The sequence below is a fragment of the Phyllobates terribilis genome, unplaced genomic scaffold (genome assembly GCF_046119375.1).
Source record: "Phyllobates terribilis strain yellow unplaced genomic scaffold, ASM4611937v1 Scaffold_1__5_contigs__length_1240528914, whole genome shotgun sequence".
NCBI classification, from domain to species: domain Eukaryota; kingdom Metazoa; phylum Chordata; class Amphibia; order Anura; family Dendrobatidae; genus Phyllobates; species Phyllobates terribilis.
The window spans coordinates 608,646,991-608,665,714 of NW_027362761.1; the positions used below are offsets into that span (position 1 = coordinate 608,646,991).

At 50.8% G+C, this 18,724-nt stretch overlaps 1 protein-coding gene across 1 annotated transcript; it reads left to right on the forward strand.

Annotated features, from left to right (window-relative positions):
• The first annotated feature begins 7,683 nt into the window (after positions 1-7,683).
• Positions 7,684-13,242, forward strand: SIGMAR1 (sigma non-opioid intracellular receptor 1). Its single transcript, XM_073683219.1, has 4 exons — positions 7,684-7,936; positions 10,593-10,793; positions 11,785-11,877; positions 12,641-13,242. Exons 1-4 carry the CDS (start codon positions 7,789-7,791, stop codon positions 12,868-12,870), a joined length of 672 nt encoding a protein of 223 aa, XP_073539320.1. The 5' UTR covers positions 7,684-7,788; the 3' UTR covers positions 12,871-13,242.
• Positions 13,243-18,724: the final 5,482 nt, after the last annotated feature.

The following is an 18,724-nucleotide window of genomic DNA, read 5'->3' on the forward strand; positions in this document are numbered from 1 at the left end:
TATTTTTGGTTTTCTGTGGTGTGAATGAGGTGCGGTAAGGGGGTGACTAAGGTCAGGCAGTGGGACCAGTAGGTTAGTGTTAGTTCCCGGTTGTATATACGTTATATTAGGTTTAGTGTTTTATTGTATATAATCTTGTATATAGGACGGTGTTTTATGTGTATATAGGACGGTGTGAGCGTTGTGTGGGATTGTATATAGTAGTATGAATGAAGCTGGGCCGGGGGTCTTATAGGTTTTATAATATTTATTTCCTGTATATATATATATATATTCCTGCGGTGATTTATTTTGTTTCTATTTTCTGTGATTTGTCGTCTTGTTTTGTTCTTATGTTCGGTGTCCTGTAATGTATTATTGTTCTGTCATGTACTGTACTTATTCTATCAATAAAAAAAAGACCTGCAGTGTATATATACAGGACAGGAGGAGTGGTACTGTGCAGTGTATATATACAGGACAGGAGGAGTGGTACTGTGCAGTGTATATATACAGGGCAGACTGTGAGGACCCCCAACCAAACCCTGACGCTCAGCCCCCCTACCGCTCTCCCCTCCTTGACAATACAATAATGTAAGTCTTAAGCCCCCGTCTCACATAGCGATATCGCTAGCGATATCGCTGCTGAGTCACGGTTTTGGTGACTCACCAGCGACCTCACCAGCGATGTCGCTGTGTGTGACACTTTGCAACGATCAGGCCCCTGCTGTGAAGTCGCTGATCGTTGCAAAGTGTCCTGGACCATTTTTTGGTCGTTGGCCTCCCGCTGGCCAGCACACATCGCTGTGTGTGACCAGCGGGACCAACGATCTGGCTGGTAACTATGGTAAACATCGGGTTACTAGGGGCACGCGCGCACTTAGTAACCCGCTGTTTACCATGGATACCACTCTGCTACGGTGCTCGGAGGCTCCCTCGCACCGTAGCAGAGTGGTATCCATGGTAAACAGCGGGTTACTAGGGGCACACGCGCACTTAGTAACCCGATGTTTACCATAGTTACCAGCCTGCTCCTGCTTGCAGCAGGCTGGTAACGGGAGCAGGACATCGTGGAACGATTCTTTCCACGATATCGCTGCTCCCCTCATCGCTGGTGAGCCTGCCTGTTTGACAGCTCACCAGCGATGTATTAGCGATGCAGCAACGATCCCTGACAGGTCGTATCGTTGTCGGGATCGCTGCTGCATCGCTTAGTGTGACGGGGCCCTTACAACTGGATGGGTGAGGATCGGTCACAGCTTTATTAACTCTTTAACTCATTCCATTAGAAAGGCATTTTATTTCCAAAATAATTCAGCTTGTTGCAGCAGGCCCTGGGTCTCCACACCAACAAGTGTAACTCTCCAACATGTCCTTTCTATTTCCAGGCCACGGAGGATCCTTCGTACTCGTAAGCAGGACTCTGACCCCCACCCATCATCATTAACGCTTGTTCCACTCCGTCCTGGAGTCCTGACAGGAATATGTCCAGTGAAATGTCCGTTAAGTGAACACCATCGGGCCGTATGAGGCCTGCTTTATCTCCTTCCAGTTCTCGGTGTCTTATAACTGCACCACCTATTTCGTTAACAAATTTTGCCATTCGAATATTTATTAGCCGCCTTGTCCGTTCGATGGCCGCGCTGTCTCGTGCACCTCTCCATACCGCTCTCGGCACTATCTCCGACCATACTATCGTTAGTTTTCTAAAAAATGCTCTGAAGCGCTCAGTGTCTAGCTTCATTATTGCCATTAGTTCTGCACTTTTGTAATGACCGAGGTCGTTTCCCCGGCGTGTATCACTAATATGACCGGACCAGTCGCTTCTCTCCCTATCTGATTACCTCCATTAGTACCTGTGGCCATCGCAGGCCTCTAATACCTCTCCAGTTGAAATATGTGTTATGAAATCCCATATTCCTCCCGCCTGGGCGGACTTTCGCCCTTTTTTCTGCCCAGTATATATACGAGTGGCCTATGACCCACACTGTTGGCTTAGCGTCACCTGTGAAAGAAACAAACCACGTTAGGATAGCAAGTCCGGTCTTATGTAACTCGCCAAACACGTGGATCGCCATCTCCCTATCCTCTGCACTTCCGTTTCTGATAGTCCTGCTCTAGCTGCTTCCGTGGCCGCACCTATGCGGAATGAGTGTGTCCCGTAATCTTTGGGGTGGTTCCCTGCCGATGTTAGGCATTTATTAAATACTAGATGGTGGCCCGATTCTAATGCATCAGGTATTCTAAAATATGTATGCGGCCGACAGGGCGCAATCAGTAGAGCGGTATTTAAATTTGGCGCCAAAATCGCTGACTGGTCGAGGCCGGCAAAAGTGACCAATCACGAAAGCGGTGTTAAAATTTGGCGGCTATATCGCAGATTGGTCACGGCCGGCGGTCGCGACTAATCAGCAGAGCGGGATTTAAATTTGGCGCCAAAATCGCTGATTGGTCGCGGCTGGCAACCGCGACCAATCAGCAGAGCGGGGTTTAAATTTGGCGCCAATACTGCTGACTGGTCGCGGACGGCGACCGCGACTAATCAGCAGAGCGGGGTTTAAATTTGGCGCCAATACTGCTGATTGGTCACGGCCGGCAACCGCGACCAATTAGCAGAGCGGTGTTTAAATTTTGCGCCAATATTGCTGATTGGTCACGGATGGCGACCGCGACAAATCAGCAGAGCGGTGTTTAAATTTGGCACCAATAATGCTGATTAGTCGCGGCCGGCATCCGCGACCAATTAGCAGAGCAGGGTTTAAATTTGGCGCCAAAATCGCTGATTGGTTGCGTCTGGAGTCCGCAACCAATCAGCAGAGCGTTGTTTAAATTTGGCGCCAATCTCGCTGATTGGACGCGTCTAGCGTCCGCGACCAATCAGCAGAGCGTTGTTTAAATTTGGCGCCAAGCTCGCTGATTGGTCGCGGCCGCTATTTAAATGTGGCGCCCAAATCGGTGATTGGTCGCGGGCAGCGGCCGCGACCAATCAGCAGAGCGGTGTTTAACTTTAGCGCCAAGATCACTGATTGGTCGCGTGCGGAGAGCGCGACCAATCAGCGAATCGTATTGGTGAGGACCGGGGAGCGGAATCGTATTAGTGAGGACCGGGGAGCGCCGCTGCCTGTGCGGGTATATCCTCTGCGAGAAGCCGGGAGATGAGCGACTGCTCGCAGCTGAAGTATCCCGACCCGCAGCGCCGCTCCCCGGTCCTCCCTTGATACCCTAGCCGCTGATGTCCCCACAGTATCCGCATGGTGTTACAAAGGTCCGGACATTTGTGTTAAAAATCGCTGATTGGTCGCCGACGCTGGGCGCGACCAATCACCGATTTTGGCGCCACATTTAAATAGCGTCGGCGACCAATCAGCGATTTTTAACACAAATGTCCGGACCTTTGTAACACCATGCGGATACTGTGGGGACATCAGCGGCTAGGGTATCAAGGGAGGACCGGGGAGCGGCGCTGCGGGTCGGGATACTTCTGCTGCGAGCGCCCGCTCATGTCCCGGGTTCTCGCAGCGGAAGTATCCGCACAGGCAGCGCCGCTGACATCCATGCGGCTAGAGTGTGAAGGGAGGACCGGGGAGCGGCGCTGACGTCCAATTGGTCGCGGCCGCTATTTAAATGTGCCGCACAAATCGGTGATTGGTCGCGGTCTTGGCCAGCGACCAATCACTGATCTTGCCGCAAAAGTTAAACACTACTGTGACTGTGCTGATTGGTCGCGGACGCTATTTAAATGTGGTGCCAAAATCGATGATTGGTCGCGCCCAGCGTTGGCGACCAATCAGCACAGCGGCGTTTAAATTTGCCGCCCATCTCGCTGATTGGTCGCGGTGGCCGGCCGCGACCAATCAGCAGAGCGGCGTTTAAATTTGCCGCCCATCTCGCTGATTGGTCGCGGCCGGCCACGGCGACCAATCAGCAGAGCGGCGTTTAAATTTGCCGCACATCTCGCTGATTGGTCGCGGTCGGCCACCGCGACCAATCAGCGTCGTATTAGTGTGGGCCCGGGAGCGGCGCTGCTTGTGCGGCTCCATATTAGCGAGGACCGGGGAGCGGCGCTGCCTGTGCGGCTCCTTCTGCTGCGAGAAACCAGGAGATGAGCGGTTGCTCGCAGCAGAAGCATCCCGACCGGCGGCGCCGCTCCCCGGTCCTCCGTTCACACTTGCTGTCAGGAGATCAGCGGGCCAAGCCGCTGATCTTCCGACGTTAGCCGCCTTGAGGTCAGCGGCGCCGGTCGGGGTAGTTGTGCTGCTAGCGCCGCTCATCTCCCCGCTGCATCGCCGCTAACCTCCGTCCGCCAGATGAGCCACTAATGGCCGCCATCTTTTTTCAGAAATCCCGCGGCGCTGATTGGCTGCTGCCGGACCAATGAGCGACGCGGGATTTCCTGGACAGACAGACAGACGGGATAAGACAATTATATATATATAGACTAGATGGTGGCCCGATTCTAATGCATCGGGTATTCTAGAATAGGTATGCGGCCGACGGGGCGCAATTAGCAGAGCGGTGTTTAAATTTTGCGCCAAAATCGCTGATTGGTCGCGTTCGGCAACCGCGACCAATCAGCAAAGCAGTGTTTAAATTTGGCGGCAATATTGGTGATTGGTCGCGGGCGGCGGCCGCGACCAATCAGCGAACCGTGTTAGTGAGGACTGGAGAGCGTGTTTAAATTTGGCACCAAAATCGCTGATTGGTCGCGGTTGCCGAACGCGACCAATCAGCAGAGCGGTGTTTAAATTTGGCGCCAATACTGCTGATTGGTCGAGGCCGCGATCAATCAGCTATTTTGGCGCAAAATTTAAACAACGCTGTGCTGATTGGTCGCAGCCGTCAGCCGCGACTAATCAGCGACTTTGGGGCCAAATTTAAACCCCGCTCTGCTGATTGGTCGCAGCCGCCATCCGCGACCAATCAGCAAGATTGGCGCCAAATTTAAACAACGCTCTGCTGATTGGTCGCGGTCGCCGGCCTCGACCAATCAGCAAAGAGGTGTTTAAATTTGGCGACAATAGTGCTGATTGGTCGCGGATGGCGGACCGCGACCAATCAGCAGAGCGTTGTTTAAATTTGGCGCCATATCTCCAAGATCACTGATTGGTCTCGTGCGAATCGTATTGGTGAGGAGCGGGGAGCAGAATTGTATTAGTGAGGACCGGGGAGCGCCGCTGCCTGTGCGGATACTTCCACTCCGAGAAGCCGGGAGATGAGCGACTGCTTGCAGCAGAAGTATCCCGACCCGCAGCGCCGCTCCCCGGTCCTCCCTTCACACCCTGGCCGCTGATGTCCCCACAGTATCCGCATGGTGTTACAAAGGTCCGGACATTTGTGTTAAAAATCGCTGATTGGTCGCCGACGCTGGGTGCGACCAATCACCGATTTTGGCGCCAAATTTAAATATCGGCCGCGACCAATCACCGATCTTGGCTCCACATTTAAACACCGCTGTGCTGATTGGTCGCGGCCGATATTTGAATTTGGCGCCCAAATCGGTGATTGGTCGCGGGCAGCAATGTGTCTGCTGCTAGAACTCTGTGTGGCATTGACCTGGTCTCTAATCTGAGCTGCTGTTAACCTGCGATTTCTGAGGCTGCTGACTCGGATAAACTTATCCTCTGAAGCAGAGGTGACTCTTGGTCTTCCTTTCCTGGGGCGGTCCTCATGGGAGCCAGTTTCTTTGTAGCGCTTGATGGTTTTTGCAACTGCACTTGGGGACACTTTCAAAGTTTTCCCAATTTTTCGCACTGACTGACCTTCATTTCTTAAAGTAATGATGGCCACTCGTTTTTCTTTACTTAGCTGCTTTTTTCTTGCCATAATACAAATCCTAACAGTCTATTCAGTAGGACTATCAGCTGTGTATCCACCAGTCTTCTGCACAACACAACTGATGGTCCCAGCCCCATTTATAAGGCAAGAAATCCCACTTATTAAACCTGACAGGGCACACCTGTGAAGTGAAGACCATTTCCGGTGACTACCTCTTGAAGCTCATCAAGAGAATGCCAAGAGTGTGCAAAGCAGTCATCAAAGCAAAAGGTGGCTACTTTGAAGAACCTAGAATATAAGACATATTTTCAGTTGTTTCACACTTTTTTGTTAAGTATATAATTCCACATGTGTTAATTCATAGTTTTGATGCCTTCAGTGTGAATGTACAATTGTCATAGTCAAGAAAATACAGAAAAATCTTTAAATGAGAAGGTGTGTCCAAACTTTTGGTCTGTTTGGACACACCAATATATATATATACATACATATATATATAATATAGGGGTGCACATATATATATAATATAGGGGTGTATATATATATATAATATAGGGGTGCACATATATATATAATATAGGGGTGTACACATATATATAATATAGGGGTGCACGTATATATATAATATAGGGGTGTATATATATATAATATAGGGGTGTACATATATATATAATATAGGGGTGTACATATATATATAATATAGGGGTGCACATATATATATAATATAGGGGTGTACATATATATATAATATAGGGGTGCACATATATAATATAGGGGTGTACATATATATAATATAGGGGTGTACATATATATATAATATAGGGGTGCACATATATAATATAGGGGTGTACATATATATATAATATAGGGGTGCACATATATAATATAGGGGTGTACATATATATAATATAGGGGTGTACATATATATATAATATAGGGGTGCACATATATATAATATAGGGGTGTATATATATATAATATAGGGGTGCACATATATATAATATAGGGGTGTACATATATATATATAATATAGGGGTGTACATATATATAATATAGGGGTATATATATAATATAGGGGTGTACATATATATATAATATAGGGGTGCACATATATAATATAGGGGTGTACATATATATATATAATATAGGGGTGTACATATATATAATATAGGGGTGTACATATATATATAATATAGGGGTGCACATATAATATAGGGGTGTATATATATATAATATAGGGGTGCACATATATATAATATAGGGGTGTACATATATATATAATATAGGGGTGTACATATATATATATAATATAGGGGTGTACATATATATATAATATAGGGGTGCACATATATAATATAAGGGTGTACATATATATATATATAATATAGGGGTGTACATATATATAATATAGGGGTGTACATATATAATATAGGGGTGCACATATATATAATATAGGGGTGTATATATATATAATATAGGGGTGCACATATATATAATATAGGGGTGTACATATATATATATAATATAGGGGTGCACGTATATAATATAGGGGTGTACATATATATATAATATAGGGGTGCACATATATAATATAGGGGTGTACATATATATATATAATATAGGGGTGTACATATATATATAATATAGGGGTGCACATATATATAATATAGGGGTGTATATATATATATAATATAGGGGTGCACATATATAATATAGGGGTGTACATACACTACACACAGGTATGACATATACCTTATGTATTTTGATTAGACATTTCTCTCTGCTCAGCTGCGGGCTGTAATGCCTTTAGTTACCATTAGGTGTCGCCGTGTGTCTGACAGTTTCCCGCCTGTCACCACATTCCTTGCTCGCCGTTGATTGGCTGGATCGCAGTTCTCTCGCCTGTAATTGGCTGCAGTTGTCGCTGCTCGCACGGTATTGGCTGTGTGTCGGGGTGGGCGGAGCTGTGCGCTGTGTTGGGCTCTGGCTCCGGTGACCCGTCTCCCAGTGACTCCGCTGCACCCGCCGTCTGCCATGTTGTTCGCGGTGTCCCGGGCCGTGAAGGCGGCAGTGGCCCTGGCCGTGCTCGGCGTCCTGCTGCAGCTCGTCCGCGGCTGGCTCAGCTCCAAGACCTACGTGTTCAGCCGGGAGGAGATCGCAGGCCTGGCCAAGGAGCACTCGGGTAACCGCCCCACACCGGGCACCGTGTGAGGGGACACCGAGACTGAGGAGGAAAAGGGAGGACGACACCGTGACTGAGGAGGGAAAGGGGTGGGGGTGGGACACCGTGACTGAGGAGGAAAATGGAGGGAAAGGGGGGAGAACACCGTGACTGAGGAGGGAAAGGGGGGAGAACACCGTGACTGAGGAGGGAAAGGGGGGAGAACACCGTGACTGAGGAGGGAAAGGGGGGAGAACACCGTGACTGAGGAGGGAAAGGGGGGAGAACACCGTGACTGAGGAGGGAAAGGGGGGAGAACACCGTGACTGGGGAGGGAAAGGGGGGAGAACACCGTGACTGAGGAGGGAAAGGGGGGAGAACACCGTGACTGAGGAGGGAAAGGGGGGAGAACACCGTGACTGGGGAGGGAAAGGGGGGAGAACACCGTGACTGGGGAGGGAAAGGGGGGAGAACACCGTGACTGGGGAGGGAAAGGGGGGAGAACACCGTGACTGGGGAGGGAAAGGGGGGAGAACACCGTGACTGGGGAGGGAAAGGGGGGAGAACACCGTGACTGAGGAGGGAAAGGGGGGAGAACACCGTGACTGGGGAGGGAAAGGGGGGAGAACACCGTGACTGAGGAGGGAAAGGGGGGAGAACACCGTGACTGGGGAGGGAAAGGGGGGAGAACACCGTGACTGAGGAGGGAAAGGGGGGAGAACACCGTGACTGAGGAGGGAAAGGGGGGAGAACACCGTGACTGAGGAGGGAAAGGGGGGAGAACACCGTGACTGGGGAGGGAAAGGGGGGAGAACACCGTGACTGGGGAGGGAAAGGGGGGAGAACACCGTGACTGAGGAGGGAAAGGGGGGAGAACACCGTGACTGGGGAGGGAAAGGGGGGAGAACACCGTGACTGGGGAGGGAAAGGGGGGAGAACACCGTGACTGGGGAGGGAAAGGGGGGAGAACACCGTGACTGGGGAGGGAAAGGGGGGAGAACACCGTGACTGGGGAGGGAAAGGGGGGAGAACACCGTGACTGGGGAGGGAAAGGGGGGAGAACACCGTGACTGGGGAGGGAAAGGGGGGAGAACACCGTGACTGGGGAGGGAAAGGGGGGAGAACACCGTGACTGAGGAGGGAAAGGGGGGAGAACACCGTGACTGGGGAGGGAAAGGGGGGAGAACACCGTGACTGGGGAGGGAAAGGGGGGAGAACACCGTGACTGGGGAGGGAAAGGGGGGAGAACACCGTGACTGGGGAGGGAAAGGGGGGAGAACACCGTGACTGGGGAGGGAAAGGGGGGAGAACACCGTGACTGGGGAGGGAAAGGGGGGAGAACACCGTGACTGGGGAGGGAAAGGGGGGAGAACACCGTGACTGGGGAGGGAAAGGGGGGAGAACACCGTGACTGGGGAGGGAAAGGGGGGAGAACACCGTGACTGGGGAGGGAAAGGGGGGAGAACACCGTGACTGGGGAGGGAAAGGGGGGAGAACACCGTGACTGGGGAGGGAAAGGGGGGAGAACACCGTGACTGGGGAGGGAAAGGGGGGAGAACACCGTGACTGGGGAAGGAAAGGGGGGAGAACACCGTGACTGGGGAAGGAAAGGGGGGAGAACACCGTGACTGGGGAGGGAAAGGGGGGAGAACACCGTGACTGGGGAGGGAAAGGGGGGAGAACACCGTGACTGGGGAGGGAAAGGGGGGAGAACACCGTGACTGGGGAGGGAAAGGGGGGAGAACACCGTGACTGGGGAGGGAAAGGGGGGAGAACACCGTGACTGGGGAGGGAAAGGGGGGAGAACACCGTGACTGAGGAGGGAAAGGGGGGAGAACACCGTGACTGAGGAGGGAAAGGGGAGAACACCGTGACTGGGGAGGGAAAGGGGGGGGGAGAACACCGTGACTGGGGGGGGGGAACACCGTGACTGGGGAGGGAAAGGGGGGGGGAGAACACCGTGACTGGGGAGGGAAAGGGGGGGGGGACACCGTGACTGGGGAGGGAAAGGGGGGGGGGGGACACCGTGACTGGGGAGGGAAAGGGGGGGGGGGGGACACCGTGACTGGGGAGGGAAAGGGGGGGGGGGGGACACCGTGACTGGGGAGGGAAAGGGGGGGGGGGACACCGTGACTGGGGAGGGAAAGGGGGGGGGAGAACACCGTGACTGGGGAGGGAAAGGGGGGGGGGGACACCGTGACTGGGGAGGGAAAGGGGGGGGGAGAACACCGTGACTGGGGAGGGAAAGGGGGGGGGGAGAACACCGTGACTGGGGAGGGAAAGGGGGGGGGGAGAACACCGTGACTGGGGAGGGAAAGGGGGGGGGAGAACACCGTGACTGGGGAGGGAAAGGGGGGGGGAGAACACCGTGACTGGGGAGGGAAAGGGGGGGGGAGAACACCGTGACTGGGGAGGGAAAGGGGGGGGGGGAGAACACCGTGACTGGGGAGGGAAAGGGGGGGGGGGAGAACACCGTGACTGGGGAGGGAAAGGGGGGGGGGGAGAACACCGTGACTGGGGAGGGAAAGGGGGGGGGGGAGAACACCGTGACTGGGGAGGGAAAGGGGGGGGGGGAGAACACCGTGACTGGGGAGGGAAAGGGGGGGGGGGAGAACACCGTGACTTACTGGCACATGAGGAGACACTGGTGTGCCCCTCACGGCCCCTCTCCCTGCAGGTCTGGACTATGAAGACGCCTTCTCCAAGATCATCATTGAGCTGCGGAAGAAGCACCCGGGGCACATCCTGCCGGACGAGGACCTGCAGTGGGTGTTTGTGAATGCGGGTGGCTGGATGGGGTCCATGTGCCTGCTGCACGCCTCGCTCACTGAGTATGTGCTCCTCTTCGGTACGGCGGTGGACACCAGTGGCCACTCAGGTGAGTTTGGGGGGCAGTTATGGGGGTAGGTGACAGCCTCCTGCCTGTGCCTGCTGCTCACAGGGGGCTTGCTGCCGTAGTTCAGGGTCAGGTGCTGGATGTGCCCTCGCCGGGTGATGAAGTGGGTCACTGTATGTCCGCACGTGTTGCGGTGCGTCCACTGCAGTCGTTCCAGCCTCCTGATAAACTGCTCAACTGCGGGTGATCGGAGCCGGCGCGGCAAGTCCTGTCGATATTCGCTGCTTGCACCAATTTGATGTATTTGGCGAAATGAACATCAACAAATATAAGACAAAAAAGAAAAATGAGTCAAGGGAACGTGGTTATTAGCAGCTAAACTGCCCCCCGTGTGTTTAGTGACGTGATGTGCGTCACTAACACTTTTTCAATCAAAACGGTGCCTTAATAATCTCCAGAAATAATGTATAGCACCTTCTCGTTCAGTCATGGGGGGGCGCTTCGTTTTCTTTCCGTCACGGGCTCAGCACTCTTATGCTCCGGGGTGCGCCGACGTCACAGAAATATGCTCTAAAATCCCGCACCTACGCAGTGTGGAGCAGCTCCCCGCGCATGCGCACTGAATCGGGTGCATGTACCCAGCTTCACTGACTGAGTGCGCATGCGCGCTGTTGGCAGCACTGGGGGGGAGATGGTCTGCCCGGAGGGAAGGGAAGACGGTGGCGCGCATGTTCCAGAGCGCTCATAACTGCGTGGTCACAGAGCCCGTGACTCAGCGGCTCTGGCGCAATCACTCAATGAAGCCGGGTACGCACCCCAGATTCAGTGTGCGGGAGCCTCTCGTCACTGCACGGTGTGTTAGAGCAGATTCCCGCAACGTCGGTGCACCCTGGAACCTCATCGACAATCTGACGAGCCTGTAACTGAAAGAAAATGAAGAGCCCCCCCCCAAGTGTGACCCGACCTGTGCTTACCCCATTGTGGGCAACCCCTGCTGATGAAACGTTACTAACCGCTGCCCCCCTCATTATAGGACGCTACTGGGCGGAAATCTCCGATACCATTCTGACCGGAACCTTCCGCCAGTGGAAAGAAGGGACCACAAAGAGCGAGATCTTCTACCCTGGTAAGCGAACAGTGACTCCACCAGCAGAATAGTGAGTGCAGCTCTGGAGTATAATACAGGAGGTAACTCAGGATCAGTAATGTAATGTATGTACACAGTGACTGCACCAGCAGAATAGTGAGTGCAGCTCTGGAGTATAATACAGGAGGTAACTCAGGATCAGTAATGTAATGTATGTACACAGTGACTGCACCAGCAGAATAGTGAGTGCAGCTCTGGGGTATAATACAGGATATAACTCAGGATCAGTGATGTAATGTATGAACACAGTGAGTGCACCAGCAGAATAGTGAGTGCAGCTCTGGGGTATAATACAGGATGTAACTCGGGATCAGTAATGTAATGTATGTACACAGTGACTGCACCAGCCGAATAGTGAGTGCAGCTCTGGAGTATAATACAGGATGTAACTCAGGATCAGTACTGTAATGTATGTACACAGTGACTGCACCAGCAGAATAGTGAGTGCAGCTCTGGAGGATAATACAGGATGTAACTCTGGATCAGTACTGTAATGTATGTACACAGTGACTGCACCAGCAGAATAGTGAGTGCAGCTCTGGAGGATAATACAGGATGTAACTCGGGATCAGTACTGTGCCGCTGCTGGTGATCTGCAGGGAGTAGTTTGGTCACATGTGGATCTTGGGTGTCGGTTCCTTCTATACTCTCTATAGTCTGGGATGCCGGATTATTGGACTCTGTACCGTGGGCCGCTGTCTGTAGAGATGGCTCTGACGTGCTGCGCTTTCTCTTTGTGCAGGAGATACCATTGTGCATGGAGTGGGGGAGGTCACGTCTGTTCAGTGGAGTGCTGGCACCTGGATGGTGGAGTACGGCCGTGGCTTTATTCCTTCCACCTTGGGCTTCGCTCTGGCTGACACCTTTTTCAGCACCCAGGACTTCTTCACCCTCTTCTACACAGTCAGAGTTTATACCAAAGCGTTACTGCTGGAAGCCAATACCTACCTGTCTGACCTGGGGGTCTTCTAACTGCGCCCCCTCCTGGAGACCCGGGGCAGCTCCAGCATTAACCAGAAGATCATCGGTGTAATGGAAACGACCGCTGTGATCATACGGGCCTACCCAGTGGCCCCTGAGTGACAGAGTTGGGGCCCCGTCATCTGTGAATGTTTTCTGGATAATCGCATCTAATCCTCAATAATTCTCAATTCATTTTAATTATCTGAACCAAAGGCTCGTTGTACGCGGAGCTCATGTGGGGAATGAGATGGAAACTGCCCTTATCTCCGCTCCGATCACTACATTTTTATCATCGCCTCTTCGTTTTTTTTATATTGCAAATTATAAATTATTGCTAAAAGATTATTTTTAATAAAACCATGAAGAACTGCAATATTTCTATATGGTGGAGCCCCAAAGATTTCTTATGAGAGATGTAAATCTGCTTGATTATTGTGCTGCTGCTGTTGCAGCTGCTGTCCACTAGGGGAAGATATACACTGCGTAGTACGGATTAGTCTACTTTGCATGAATAGTCAGTCAAACAGTACATTAATCTGCCGTCCTTTGTGGCATGGGATATATAATACTACTGTGCCGACTGCTGGCCCTCCTGACGCTGGCCGAGGATTAGCGGTACCGTGCCGACTGCTGTCCCTCCTGACGCCGGCCGAGGATTAGCGGTACTGTGCCGACTGCTGTCCCTCCTGACGCCGGCCGAGGATTAGCGGTACTGTGCCGACTGCTGGCCCTCCTGAAGCCGGCCGAGGAGTAGCGGTACTGTGCCGACTGCTGTCCCTCCTGACGCCGGCCGAGGATTAGCGGTAATGTGCCGACTGCTGTCCCTCCTGACGCCGGCCGAGGATTAGCGGTACCGTGCCGACTGCTGGCCCTCGTGACGCCAGCCGAGGATTAGCGGTACCGTGCCGACTGCTGTCCCTCCTGACGCCGGCCGAGGAGTAGCGGTACCGTGCCGACTGCTGTCCCTCCTGACGCCGGCCGAGGATTAGCGGTACCGTGCCGACTGCTGTCCCTCCTGACGCCGGCCGAGGATTAGCGGTACCGTGCCGACTGCTGTCCCTCCTGACGCCGGCCGAGGATTAGCGGTACCGTGCCGACTGCTGGCCCTCTTGACGCCGGCCGAGGAGTAGCGGTACCGTGCTGCCTGTCCTGATATGGGCCGAATAGTAACACAGGTCTTGCTTCATAATTTATACATGTCATGGAGCGGGAGGGGTGAAACAGATTTTGCTGTTGTGAAGGTGAGAGACGCAGGACTTTGGGCTTGGATGATTCGAGCGGTGGGTGTGCAGCGGGCACTTTCTGTTGTCCTGTGGGGTACATTGAGAGAACCGTAAGCAATTGAGATACCAGGATTATAGTTGCAGAATTGGGATGTTGGTACGAGTCACCGTATAGACAGTGCGGAGGGTCGTGATGGCTCCGATAAGGGATCTGATCCGCAGTAATAGGTTAGGTGGCGGCAAGTTGTATACATTTGTCTCCCTGTGGTCCTGTGTGTAATATCATATGGACCGAGCCAACGTCACTAGTCCTGAGGAAGAGCAAGTCTTGTAAAAGACGTTCACTCACCAATCTGTGATATTCACCCTATTTCTGTCTTGCCTCTTTCTATCGTGGCAGTCAGAAGTGTAAAGCATGGTGGTAATTTGTAACTATAATCGTATTATCAATAAATAAATCGAGTGATCAGTATCTGATAAATAATAAAAAGAGGGAAAAAACCTACCACAAATCTAATAAATGACCAAACCAAAGGACAAACCTTATACCGCCCATCTGCCCCCGCCACTCCAGCTTGCCTCTTATTAGAGGAGTGAATGGATTCACAGGAGCCTGAGCCAGCGGCCTCGTCCGTTATCCGACCACCAGATGGGAGCCCTGTGACCCTCGTCCTACTTGCATGACCCCCAGTGTCTCGTCTGCTGCGATGTCATCAATGCACAATGCTTCGTCACTTCTAGGTTCTATACTTGTCGCTTGCAGAAAGTCATGGATTTTGCAGCGTTATAATCGGGGATAAGAGTAACGAATTATACCCAACAAGTGATAATGATCATTTTCATATATTGGTTTAATCGGTCATTAACTGAAATAAACAGTTGTGTAGGAGGCTTAAAACTGGGCAAGGAACAGCCAAATTCTGCTACAAAGGTGAGGTTGTGGAAGACCATTTCATGTCACAGGTCATACACCAAGGCAAGACAGAGGACAGCAACAAGTCACAAGGTAGTTATACTGCATCAGCAAGGTGGCTCCCAGGCAAAGGTTTCACTGCAGACTGGGGGCTTCACAACCAGATGTTCAAGCTCTATAGAAGCACCACAAAAAATGGGCAACGATGAGGACCATAGATGCGGCGGTGAGATTGCGCAAAAAAAAAAAAACATCCTGTTTTTATGATGCTCATTGTGCTGTAAGCAATAGGATTCTTCAGGTCAGTACGGTGACTGCAACACCAAATTTGTATATTCAGATTTTTGTTCTTTTTTTTTTTTTCTTTTTTAAAGTAACGAAGAATAATTCAGAAATTATTAAAAATAAACTATGCCATTTTGGGGTAAGTACAGTATTTTGTTCACTTGTCGCATCTTTTTGTAGCGTTACGGTGACCGTAAAAGCGCAGTTTTGTTTTTTTTTTATTATTTCTTATTTTGCCCTTTTATTGATCACGTTAATTTTATATTGTGATAGATTTGACTTTTACTGACGGGGCGATACCACAGCTGTATTTTTTTCTTTTATTATTCTTCTTATTATTATTACAAGTTTTTAATTTTTAAAGGGACTCTGTCACCAGGTTTCTGCTTCCCCCTCTTAGATCAGCATAAAGAAGGGGCAGAGACCCTGATATATCACTTACTTACTTTCTGCAGGTGTACTAGTCCTCTAGTGATCATTGTAAAAACTAGAGGACCCAGGCGGGTCTTTACCAGTGTACTGTTGTGGCAGGCGTCCCTGGCTGCCAAGGCGTCCCCATTGACACCCCCTTCTTGAGGTGGATGATGTCTGATTGCAACAAGTTGTATGCTGCTAACAAAGATTGACTGTGCCATTAAAATAGTTAACAGCAGGCGCAGCTCGGCTTTACTTGCTACTTTTAGAGACAAGGCAGTGTAACACAGCCATCATCCGCCGGCAATAGTGCACTCCCAGGTTGTAAGCATGCTTCAAAGACTGGGACCTGACATAATACGTCATATGTCTGCAAGGGATTAATGGTAGACAACAACCCCAAAGATCCAGCCAATGTCATTAATAACGAGGAGTCCTTAGGGTGATGATCCGGCCCCACAGAGCCCTGATCTCACATCATCCAGTCAGTCCGGGATCACATGGAGAGACAGAAGGATCTGCACAAGCCTCATACACAGAAGATCTGGGGTCAGTTCTCCAAGATGTTTGGCACAACCTCCGGCCGAGTCGAAGAAGTGGACCCTAACCTTACTGAATCTACTGACTGGGCAGCCTGTATCCAGATGGATTAAACCAGACAGTATAAGACGTGGAGCTCGCTGAATAACACCACTTTTTTCCAAGGCAATTAACATCATGATTAGTGTTGAGCATTCCGATACTGAAATATCGGGTATCGGCCGATATTCGCGGTATCGGAATTCCGATACTTAATTCCGATACTATTGCAATATCGTATACCGGAATCGGAAGTTCCCATAATGCAATGAGACATTTTCATTTTATTCAGCCAATGAGGATCCTAAGAAGTGTGGGCACATCCTGTTAGGCATGTAGGCATCTTAACTAATGGCATGGCTGTGATTGGCTGCTGAAATGATGTCATGATGCACTATAAAAGCCACCGCCGCCATTTTGAGCTCACTCTGCTGTGAATTCAGTTAGGGATAGGACGCTGTTGTTCTGAGGGACAGTTTTAGCTACCTATTTGCTCTATACTGCTTTACCCAAGCTACTTTCTAAATCACTGTGCCTTGCAGTGCTAGTGCACAGTTCCCTGTGCTGTTCACCGCTATCTGCAAGGTCTGTGTGTGTGAGTGCAGCTCACCCTGTAGTGTGTGCTTCAGCCAAGTCTGGTTGTAGTGCACTCAGTGTGTGTCACTGCCTCATACATTGTCCTTTTTTGCCAATTCATAATTTTTCCTGATATCTCCTATTAGTGTGGTGGTTCCATCTGTATTCAGCTAAATTGGTTCCAAACACACTATATAGGAGTAGATAGAGAATTTTTTTTCCGTCTTGCAGCACTAGTGCACAGTGCTCTGCATCTGTACTGTTCACCGCTGTCTGCAAGGTCTGGTGTGTGAGTGCAGCTCACCCTGTAGTGTGTGCTTCAACCCCGTCTGGTTGTAGTGCACTCAGTGTGTGTCACTGCCTCATACATTGTCCTTTATTGCCAATTCATAATTTTTCCTGATATCTCCTATTAGTGTGGTGGTTCCATCTGTATTCAGCTAAATTGGTTCCAAACACACTATATAGGAGTAGATAGAGAATTTTTTTCCGTCTTGCAGCACTAGTGCACAGTGCTCTGCATCTGTACTGTTCACCGCTGTCTGCAAGGTCTGGTGTGTGAGTGCAGCTCACCCTGTAGTGTGTGCTTCAACCCCGTCTGGTTGTAGTGCACTCAGTGTGTGTCACTGCCTCATACATTGTCCTTTATTGCCAATTCATAATTTTTCCTGATATCTCCTATTAGTGTGGTGGTTCCATCCATATTCAGCTAAATTGATTCCAAACACACTATATAGGAGTAGATAGAGGAGCCTTTCTGCAGCATTGGGCCCTGCAGCCCCAGCCAGATTAGTATTAGCCTATTTTTTGCAGCCTCATCTATTGCATTGTAGGTTACCTTCCTACATTGTAATAGCTACAAAAAGTTTGTGATACTATCGTTATTACATCTTTAGGCACATCCAGTGTCTTTTTGTGACAAAAAAAACCTAAATAAAGTTCACCAAACACTCCACTTTACAGTTGTGTAGGCCACATTAGCTCATATTAAAGTCTAGTCCACACTTTATAAAATTAGTGTTTCTTATACCTGTTAGCAGCTGTTCAGGAATAAGCACACTAAGCCCTTAGTACTTTTCTGCCTATCTTTATCAGTCTACCAAGATGAAGAAGGCAGGGAGTAAGGCATGTGGTCGTGGTCGTGGGCGTGGAGTTTCTGCAGGGAGAGGACGTGAGGATTCTGTGCCTGCAGGGAGAGGACGTGGGGATTCTGTGCCTGCTGCGGGCACCAGTGACTCAGCATCCCCCAGTTTTACCAGGGAACAGTCCTTTATGCGCAGCTTTGTAGGAGCTAGCCGTACCCCACTGCTGCGCGAGGACCAAATTGAAGCCGTTGTCGGATGGATGGCAGCTAACGCATCGACTTCAATTAGTTCCAGATCCTCTCAGGTCCTGAGCACTGAAGAGCACCCATCTGTCTCTTCACCACCTGCCAAATTGCCCAGGCAGTCAGAGAGCCCTGGACAGGAGCCATCTCTACTTCTGTTCTCTGAATCTCTTGGCTTGGAAAGAGGGGGCCAGCCAAGCAGAATTCGAGAATTTGAAGAAGAGGTAGTATGCAGTGATGCGCAACCGTTTTGTCTCTCTGAATCTGAAGAGGCGGGTGGGCCAGTGCCTATGGTCAGCAGCACACCTCAGTACGCATCTGATGATGAGACTCAGGTGCCACTTTCTGGTGCGTACTGTGCTGTCGAGACTACCCAGGAGAAGCAGTTGTTTGAAGAGGGTGGTGTAGATGATGAGGTCCTTGACCCATCATGGCGTGAGGGACAGGAAGGTGGTGGGAGCAGCTCTGAGGAAGAGATTCCCCGAACGGCCCAAAAAGGAGGGAGAGGGAGGGGGCAGACTTGGTTGCCTGTAGCCTCCACTTCGG

Excerpts from the sequence above, each read along its gene's own strand:
- SIGMAR1 (XM_073683219.1), top strand. The coding sequence starts at position 7,789 with ATGTTGTTCGCGGTGTCCCGGGCCGTGAAGGCGGCAGTGGCCCTGGCC. Across the intron at positions 7,937-10,592 it reads CCTGGCCAAGGAGCACTCGG|GTCTGGACTATGAAGACGCC; the intron begins GTAACCGCCCCA and ends CTCTCCCTGCAG. Across the intron at positions 11,878-12,640 it reads GAGCGAGATCTTCTACCCTG|GAGATACCATTGTGCATGGA; the intron begins GTAAGCGAACAG and ends CTCTTTGTGCAG.